Source organism: Pteropus alecto, unplaced genomic scaffold (genome assembly GCF_000325575.1).
Source record: "Pteropus alecto unplaced genomic scaffold, ASM32557v1 scaffold30, whole genome shotgun sequence".
In the NCBI taxonomy this organism is placed as follows: domain Eukaryota; kingdom Metazoa; phylum Chordata; class Mammalia; order Chiroptera; family Pteropodidae; genus Pteropus; species Pteropus alecto.
The window spans coordinates 732,491-742,040 of NW_006429782.1; the positions used below are offsets into that span (position 1 = coordinate 732,491).

The 9,550-nt window shown below is 61.4% G+C and overlaps 2 protein-coding genes across 12 annotated transcripts in view; both read right to left on the reverse strand.

The window, feature by feature from the left end:
- The window catches only part of ADAMTSL5 (ADAMTS like 5), a 9,235-nt gene extending 8,607 nt beyond the window's left edge, over positions 1–628 (reverse strand). The window contains exon 1 of the mRNA XM_025041947.1: positions 117–628. The gene's annotated coding sequence lies outside the window, so the exon portion shown is untranslated. The remainder of the gene's footprint in view (positions 1–116) is intronic.
- Positions 629–3,358: 2,730 nt separating this feature from the next.
- LOC107196553 overlaps positions 3,359–9,550 on the reverse strand; it is a 6,680-nt gene continuing 488 nt past the window's right edge. The window contains exons 2-8 of one of the 11 annotated variants that reach the window (XR_003044170.1): positions 9,275–9,353; positions 7,594–7,717; positions 7,336–7,481; positions 6,701–7,048; positions 5,238–6,488; positions 4,672–4,812; positions 3,359–3,776 (exon numbers count right to left, since the gene is read on the reverse strand). Coding sequence is in view for 1 of the 11 variants with exons in the window: in XM_015598734.1 (XP_015454220.1) it covers positions 3,375–3,724; positions 4,672–4,812; positions 5,238–5,505 (759 nt within the window). In the remaining 10 variants the exon portion in view is untranslated. Of the gene's footprint in view, positions 3,777–4,671; positions 4,813–5,237; positions 6,489–6,700; positions 7,482–7,593; positions 7,718–9,274; positions 9,354–9,550 lie in introns of those variants that run through there. The other 10 variants (XR_001518004.2, XR_003044238.1, XR_003044191.1 and 7 more) reach the window with 10 other exon arrangements.

The following is a 9,550-nucleotide window of genomic DNA, read 5'->3' on the forward strand; positions in this document are numbered from 1 at the left end:
CGCCCTCCGCGCCAGCCCCCACCCCCCGCACCCCGGGCAGCGAGCAGCAGCTCTGGAGCCAGACCCGGGTCCACCGGGTCCCCATGCTGCGCGGCCGTGGCCCCACCCTCTCCGACCTCAGTTTCTCCACTAGGGCGATGGGGCCGGCAGGGGTCTCCACCGGACACTTCCAGAAGGACGTCAGCTCTGCGCGGACTGGCGAGTGCAGGATCACCCCAGGGCTACCAGCACCCCATTTCCTGTGCGTTGTCCCCGCCTCACTCGGGGACGCAGCAGGCCTCCTGCCCCGCCCCTCTCCTCTCTGTTGCCCATAGGGCTCCCTGGGCTGCGTGGCGAGGACATGGAGCACCAAGGGGGTGATGAGTGGACTGCCCATCTGCTCCCATGGGCTCAGCCAGACTCCTCTTGGGCGCCCCCCTCCTCCTGGAAGCTCACTCTGGGGGTCTCTCGGCCCGAGCACAGGGAGAGGAATCGCGGGTCCAGGTGCGCCTGCCCTCCAGCCTGCAGCAGCTCGGAGCCTGGCCACCCCATGCCACTCCTTCAGTCAACGTTTATTGAGCACCTGCTATGTGCCAATACCGTGGTGACCCAGCCGGTCAGGCCCCCGGGAAGGTACAACCACACCTGTGATCAGGACGCTGTAAGGAAATGGCCCAGGCTGGCTGGGAGGCGGGGGAGGAGTTGGGGGGACCCTCGCTGGGGCGGTGACCGCCACAGGAGGTGGGACAAGGGCAGCCCTGGCAGAGGGGGCTGCCCCTGCCAAGGCCCTGGGGCTGGAGGTGCGGTGGGTGGAGCCTGAGACGGGGAGGGGATGAGGTAGGGGGAGCCCTAGGAGGCGGGAGGGGGTGCTGGCCGCTGACAGGCAGCAGAGGGTGGGGTCCTGGGCAGGGCTGAGCCAGCTGCGGGTGGCTCCCAGCTGTCTGGGAGTGGAGTCTTCGGGAGTGGCTGACAGTCCCCTGGGGGAAGGTGCTGGGAAGAGGAGAGGCCGGAGCTTGGCCCAAGCAGCTGGTGAAGGGAGGTGCCCCCTTTTACTGAGGGGGACAGGCTGGGGGTGGCAGGGCGAGTCCAGCGGTTACTTCTTGGCAGGTCCAGGGTCCCAGGGAAGAGGCTGAAAGTCCAGGGGTCGTGTCCGGCTGGAGATGGCCACATGGGCGTCCTCGGCACATGGGGGTGTTTAGCATCATGGGTGACATCACGGGTCACAAGTGCGGACAGAATGGGGTGGGGAGGAGGGGGGGTGGGTGTCGCTCCCCGAGGGCTGACGGGAGGGAGGCGCGGCGTGTGAGGGCAAGATGAAGACGTGGACCGGTGGACTGGCCTCGGTGGACGCAGTCGTGACCTTGGTGAAGTTGAGCCCTGCTCAGACAGGCTGGAGAGAGGACAGCGGGACAGGGAGGGGCCGTGGCGAGTGAGCACCCTCCGCTGAGCACTGACTGTGGATGCCTGGGCACTACGGCCTGGGGGGCAAGAGAAATCAATCGGGCTTGACCCGGGGACTCCGCAAAGTGCACAGCTGTGTCCCCCTCACAGGGGCCTTGTGCCCCGCGCTGCTGCCCACGGTGCTTTGCGGGGCGTGCATACAGATGGCACTGTCTGCATGTGTTCCTTGAGGGGCGTGTGCTCCTTGTGGGGCGTGCATACAGACGGCACTGTCTCCTACAAGGAGCACATGCAGCAGGCGTCACGCTCTGTAGGGAATGTATGCAGCAGGTGCTGCATCCTACAGAAATGCGCACAGCCCTGCGGGGAGTGCACCCAGCAGGCACTATATCCTGGAGAGTGCATACAGCAGGCACTGCATCCTGCAAGGAGGGTATACAAAAGGTTCTTCCCAGCAGGCATTATACTCTGCAGCAAGCGTATGCAGCTGGTACTGAGTCCTGCAGCGAGTGCATACAGCAGGCACCACCGCCTGAATGGGGGCCCTGGCGCGTGTGGGGTCACACAGTAGCAATGCGGTGAAGGTGCAGGGTCCTAGGTCCGCCCCCGGTCTTTGTCCCTCCTGGGTCTCTGGCTGTACCTGTCTCAGCCGGACTGGGCAGGTTCCGGAGGGCAGGGCCTGCAGCTGGGCTCAAGACACCTGGCACAGGTGAGGTGGGTGGCTGTGTGGCTCAGACTCCAGGTCAGGTGGCATCTAGGCCCCCCACCTCATGCCCTGGCCTAGGCCTCGGCCCAGGGTTGGCTGGACCCCTCCGCCCTGAGTTTTAGCCAGGATCCCGCCTCCCCACCGAGGCAGGGCCGGGCCGGGCCGGGATGGGTGAGTACACATGGCTCCCAGGGGAGGTGGGTCGGCTGGGATCCTGCTCCCTCTGCGGTCTCATGGCCTTGGGGCTCAGGAAATGTCCCCAAGTGGACCCTGTGGCCCCCTCATGCCTCCTCCCCCAACTCCCTGTGCCTCCCGTGATCCCAGGGACCTGGACGCTTCAGCGTCCTGAGCTGACTGGGCAGGCGGGGTCCTGGAGCTGTCCAGACATTGCTGGGCATGAGCACAGGGAGAGCAAGAACTGGGACCCACTATGGCCAGGGTCACCCACGTGAGCTGGGAGAGCTGCCGCAGGGCCATGACAGGCAGGAAGCAGAAAGGGCCAGATTTCTGAGACCAGTGCGTGAGTCCCTGGATCGAGCTATACCTGAAGCCGCTCGCCTGGTGTCATTTCACTTGAGAACTCTGGATTTCCATGACATCTATTCAGGAGGTCCCCAGGAACGGGAAGCAGTGTCCTTACAAAGCATCGCCTTCACTCCGGACAGGTCCTGCTTCTCACGCCACTGGCCCCACTGACTGCAAGTTGCCCCTGCCTTGGGGACTCCCAGATCTAACGTGAGACTCCCAACTGCCCCCCGTGAGAGCAATCCTCACCCCCCACTTTATGGGTCAAGACGTTGAGGGGTAGAGGGACCAAGTCACAGGCAGCGAGACTCAGAGGGCCTGGGACGACTTCCTAGCCACATCTGAATGGGTGTCCCAAGCCTCTCTGGGTGCGGGGTGCAGGGAGGGCTGGCCAGGCTGGACCTGGAGCATGAGGGGGATGGGCCAGAGCACAGTGAGGAAGGGAGTCAGCTTCGAGGCCACAGAGGGGCAGGGACGGTGACCCAGAAATGGCAAGTCATCTAATGTAGGGGTCCCCGGCTTTTGTGGCACCAGGGACTGGGGCTCCTATGAGAATCTGACGCCTGAGGCACTGGGGAGCGGCCGCAGATACAGATGCAGCTTCACTGGCTCTCCCGCCGCTCCCCTCCTGCTGTGCGGTCTGGTTCCTAATAGGCCACCGACCGGACCGGTACCGGACTACGGCCCCGAAATTGGGGACCCTGGGTCTAAGGTACTGTTAGATGAAAAAAGTCAAAAAAAATCAAGCACAGTATGATGCCATTTATATACAAGAGAAAGGACACATGTCACCATAAACACAGATAGGAAATGGGATGAACGCCCAGCATTGCCCACGATGACCTCGGGGGAAGTTATGGGTGACTGAGTTACTGCTGTAATGACAGGTTTGGCTTGAATTTCTTGTAATCACCTCCCAATTCTCGTGTTTTTTAAGATAAAATGTTGATTCCGAAATCGTTTCAGATTCACGGAAAGCTGCAAAGGCCCTACAGAGTTCCTGTCTACCCTCTGTCATCAGTAGGTGTAGAGGGGCCTGAGGACACGTCACCTCACGTGGCAGAAGGAACTTTGCAGACGGGTTAAGTCGAAGACCCTGAGACGAAGATGACTCTGGAGGACCAGAGAAGACGGTGGTTCTAGAAGGTGCCAATGACAGTGGCCGCTGGGAGAAGCAAGGACAAGCTTTGGAGCTGGACGAGCAGAAGCTGGCCACCCCCCCCTACCCCCAACAAGGGCCCAGTTGGAGGCAGTGCCCTGCACCAGTCATGGGGTTTCTGGGGCACAGTGGCGGGGTGCCCTGTCCCCAGGGGCTGAGCTCACAAGTACAGACATGAAGGAGTCCACGCAGTTCAAAGAGAGGTCCCCAGAGCGGGAGCGAGTCACGTCCCACCCTGTGCCAAGGCTGAGCGCATGCCCGGCCCTGCAGGCCTCCCGCGGAGCCCTGGGGGGGTGGGGGCTCCCGGCTGCCTGCACCCGTCTCTGCAAGCACCTGTGGCAGGTATTCTGAGCAAAGCTTCCTGCACTTCTGGGAAATCCACTGTGTCTGGAGAGTCAGCTCAGGCCAGGGGGAGAGCAGACTGGAGCAAATCAGGGCTGTGGCCTAGGGTGTGGGAGCTCGGGGGGTAGGCGGCCGGGCCAGGGTGCCACCTCAAGCCTCCCCAGGCTTCCAGGGCCCTGGGCGGGGGTCAGCGTGGGTGGCCGGGCAGCCCCAAGAGCCTGCCCCGTTCAAAACTATGACCCCGTAATCAGCTCCCTACCCATGTCTTAGTTTGCTTATCTGTAAAATGGGATTTTTAGCAAGCCCCCTGAGGCTGTGTGTTTTTGGGGGAGTGGGGTAGGGAATCTAATGTGTTTTTCCTTTTCTATTGTGAAAAATGCACGTAACAAACTTTACCACCCTAATCGCAGTCAAGGGCACAGCTCGGCGGCCTTAGGCACACTCACAGGTTGTGCAGCCGTCCCCAGCGTCCACCTCCAGGACTTTCTCATCGTCCCACGCTGACACTGTTCCCGTTACACACTTCCTCCCCTCCCCTCCCCCAGCGCCCATCACCCACCATCCGCTCTCTGTCTCCGAATCTGATTCCTCTGGGGACCTCCCGTGAGTGGGATCACACAGGACGTGTCCTTCTGTGTCTGGCTCCTGAGCAGTGTCCTCCAGGTCCACCCACGCTGCAGCAGGTGTCTGGACGTGCTTCCTGTTCAGGGTTGAATAATATTCCAGCGTGCGGATGGACCAGATCTCACCCACCTACCCGCCGCGGACACCCACGTCGTTCCCCCTCTTGGCCCCTGTGAACCGCGCTGTCGTGAGCAGCTGTGTTTTGTCATTCGAGTGTGCTGGGGGAGGTCAGTGATCAGGCTGCGGGCTGGGAGTGGAGGCCTCCCCAGCCCCACGCTGGAAGCTTAGCCAGGAGAACCCAGTGGGCAGCCGGGAGGGGAAGCCAGTGTCTGCCGGGGGCGTCAGCTGACCGGCAGGCTGGGGCACCCCGCCAGGAACTCTGAATTTCTCCCCACCGCAGGAAGCCACTGGGGGTTCAGTGGGCTCAGCCCCAGCCTCTTCCCGCCCGAGAGGCCAGGGGGGACCGTTTGGGGGGTGGGGGCTCCAGCCTCGCTGACTTACCCTGTGGCAGGGCACAGCCACGGCCCAGCGCTGGCGGCTTGCTGGTGCCTTCTGGACTCTTCGGTTCTCTCGTCTGTGACATGGGGCTTCGAACAGCACCGGTGTCCGGGACAAGCCACCGCCCGGAGGGGCCTGGCTTACTCACGTCCACCCCCGAAGCACCCGAGGCCCGGACTCGGCCGATTCTGGATGACCCGCTCGCAGCCGCGCAGTGCAGGCCTGGCGGAGCCTCACCCGGTTCAGACGCCCACAGGGGTGCTCGGCGCATCCCAGGGCAGCTGTGACCCGACAACTCAGACCCACGGCCCCCAGCTCCCCGCCTTTCGCCGCACGGCACCTGCTTCTCATGAGCAGGGGACTCGCTCCTGGGTCACCGCCAGCGGCTCCTGCACCGGCCCTCGACCCCCCGGCCCCGGTGCCGAGGCCGCCCCGACAAAGGTCCCCGAGTCTTGCTCCACCAGATGCACTGGGGCTCCACCTTGCCGTGCCAAGGGACCATGTGACAACTCAGAAGGCGCTTCCTGTCCCTGGTGGCGTGCCTGGGCCGGATTCAGAAAACTGCTCTCTGGAAAATTCCGAGGCCTGATTCCAGCCGCTTGGAGACTGCTAACCCAGCCCCATCTGCTGCGTTATGTAACCTACGGGGATTAGTCCCCGGGGGGCCAGAGCCAGCTGCCCACCTTCAAAGCCAGCTGTCCCTTCCAGGCTGGGTAAGCGACTCGACCTCCCGGGCCTCAGTGTACTCCCCTGCAGAGTGGGGACAGGCCAGTTCCTGGGTCCCAGCATTGGAGGAAGGGCGACATGATGACACCAGGGAAGGGCCTGGAACTGGGGCTGGGCCACAGCTCACAGATGCCCCCAAGGGGTTCCGGGGTCCCTGAGCCTGCCCACTTAACCTCCCATCCGACTTCCCCTGCCTTGAGTCACAAGTGTCCCCAAATCCTGTCCATTCTCACTGTCGAGCATCCCTCATAAACGGCACCTCCCAACCCGGAGCCACGCCCCCTCCCGGGTACCCGCCCCAGGCCCCATGCGCCTCCCACCAGCCCCGCCCAGAGATGCCGGGCTGCCTTCTCCGCTGGTCCCTGCTGTGGCGCCCACCGCCCAGGGGGTCCAGCCCCACGATGTCACGTGTGCTCCAGAGACTCACCTGCAGGGTGAGCCCAGGCGCATGCGCTCAGAACGACTAGACTCAGACGCCTCGGAGACAGTCCCTCTGGGCCTCGGTTTCCCGCTCAGACAGCTCGCAGCCTGGCGGCAGGTGCAAGATTGGAAGAGCCGCAGGACTAAGCCCACCAGGTTGTCGCCAGGTGGGCACGCCGGGCGACAGCGCTGCTCTTGGCGCGGCAACTCCCGCCAGCAGGGGTCGCTGCGCCGCACACCTTCCACGACTGCAGCGCCCAGCGCGTGGCCGCGCCCCCGCCCCGCGCCCCGGCCAATGAGAAGCGCGCCCGGCGACGCACCCCCAGACCCCAGCGCCCCGAGGCGGGAGCCGAGGAATGCTGCGCCAGGGGCAGGAACCAGCCGAGGCCTCAGGAGGGAGCCCACCAGCCTCTGCGAGGAAAACGGACCATGTTGAATGGTGGCTCTGGACCAACCCCCTGTGTCCACACTCCGCGGTGGCGGAGCGCAGTCCAGAGGGTGGATTTTATAAAAAATGGGCTGCGTTGCCACCAGACCTTTTACAAAAGTCAGGCCATACCAAGCAGATACTTTTCAAAGCATCTTCCCATTAGTACTGCTTAGCGCTGGTCCGGGCGGCACAAATAGTCCTCGCTGGGAAGTAAAGGGGTCGTGAACGTGTTGTTACTCTGCAAAACAGAGCGGTAAAGACGCCGTGGAGAAGGCACTTGCCCAGGGTCGCAGACTTTCAGAGCAGCCTGAGTGTACTAGAGACCCCGCTGCCAAATGACCCTTGCAGTGAGCTGGGCCTCCGAGGGGTTCACTGGCAGACATGAAAGCCAGCACATCTGGTCGGAGACCTGAGCTTTATAACCAATATCTCATCCTTCAATCACTCCCCACCCCCGAGTAGTCCAAAGGACGGCAGATCGCCACTCAAAGTGGGACACAGGGGGTTACAGGGCCAAAATTCAACCTGGTCCCTTCTCATCCAAGAGGCCCAGGGGCTCCTTCTTGAGGCCTCTGTTCCTTCCTGCTTTTTCAATTTGATATCAGACTTCTGGACTGGAGCAGACGCCTCCCTCTCCTCCACCTTTCTGCCTGGGCTGGTTGTGATGGTTCCTGTACACTCATTCAAAATTCAGAAAACTGAGTCTCATACCCGTGATCACACAGCTAAGAAGTGACAGAGTCACATACAGGCCAACAGGTGTCTGAAGTTTCCCAAACTGACCTCTTTCTACCAGGTGAAGGATGCCATTTTGGCTTCTTCTTCGACAAGGATGGACGGGCACATGGGACGATGGAAGGGTGGGCCAAAGCATCCTGGGCACACTGTCTGTGGGCGGCCTTGAAGTCTGCATGAGGATACAGAGAGGAATTAGACATATTTTCTGCCCCAAGGAGCTCAATGGGACCCTGAGTGCTTATCAAAATTATGTACCCAACTACCCGCAGAAGATCGAACATTCCCTACAAAGCCCCAGGGCCTGGGAAGCCGGTGCATTTGCCGCAAGTGAGAAATTTCTCGGAAGTCTGTACTTTTGGCTCACACTGGACGTGAACTGAGTGTGTAATGCCAGAGCTCCCATATATATATGTGCATATATGTATGGTGGTTTTTTTAGAACAAAAAGCTGTGTTGCCCCCAGGTCTTTAGGGAAGGCAGGCCATTCCAAGCACATCCGCCTTCCCGGAGTGTGGACACACAGGGTCCCAGAGCCACAATTCGACTTAGTCCCAGCTCATCCAAGAGGTCCCAGGGCTCCTTCCTGAGGCCTCTGCTCCTTCCTGCTTTCTCAATTTGAAATGAAACTTCTGGACTAGAGCAGACACCTCTCCCCGGTCACTTTTCTGCCTGGGATGATCGTGGGGGTCCGTGGATGCTCATTCAAAATTAAGTAAACTAAGTCTCAGAGAGGTGATCACACGGCTAATAAGTGACAGAGTCAGAGTGTGGACACAGGGGCTTCCAGAGCCACAATTCAACCTGGTTCCTTCTTATCCAAGAGGCCCGAGACCCCTGCTGTGCCCCTGCCCCTCCGTACTCTGTCCCAGCTGCTGCTCAGAACCCAGAGGCCCCGACCCTGAACCAAGACCCCAGACACCCCAGCTCAGAAGCCACGTCCCAGCTCAGAACCCAGAGTTTTCAGGTCCGAATGCAGGAGTCGGCACCCGGCCAGCCCAGACGTCACCGACAGCAGCTTCAGAGTCCCCCCAGGCAGCGGACCATGCTGTGAGAAACCCCTCTCCACCATACAGCCAGAGACTTCCTGTGCAGAATCTCTACGCCAACCCCACAGGCTGCTCACTACCACCCCACAGTTCCCCTCTCACGCTGCTTTAGAGTATGGGGGTTTTCCTTAAGCCTGAACCCCAACCTGTCCCCCAATCACAGACATGCCCAGAAATGCACACGGGAGCCAACGACAGCCCCCTCTCTCATTTCTCAATTCTCACATCTCCCCCCTCCACCCCTGCTCTGCAGTCAGAAGCTGAGGGACCCCAAGGGCAAATATGTTTCTTTACAAAACACACAACCCCTCCCAGCATGCGATGCCTGGGGGAGCAGGAGGGGCCGGGGCCTCACAGGCCTGAGACCCCAGGAGCACCAACCCCGCCCCCAGCCACATCTGAAGGTGGGGAGGGCACAGAGGGACAATGCTCCCTCTCCAAGGTCACGACCGCGTGTCCAGTCGGCTCATGGATTCCTGCAAAGGCCTGCAGACGGCTGTGTCTGTTTCGGCCACGTCGGCGCCTGGTGGCCAGCGCTGTATTCTGTGACAGCGGGCATGGGCGTGGAGGGCCGTGAGGGGCCTGAAGCTGCGCGCAGCTCTTGGGCCTATTTGCTGCCCTCGGACCAACCCGGCGGACTACCGGGCAGGCGAGGGAGAGATGTGGAGTCCCGGGCTCACCTTTGACCAGTCCCCAGCCCCCAGCATTGGCCAGGCATCTCTCAGGGCCGTAGCGTTCCACGGGGGTGAACTGCTGCAGCTGGGGGAGGCATGAAAGGGGTCAGGCCCCCTCCCTCTATCCCTACCCCCTAAATCCCACTGCAGCTTCTGTACCTAAGGACCTCGGACAAAATAAGGGCTGACACTTACATGAAATGACTTTGTATCTACACGGAAACCCTCGGAGGTGAATATCGTTAGTACCATCCACATGTAACTGAGAAGCTGAGGTACTAA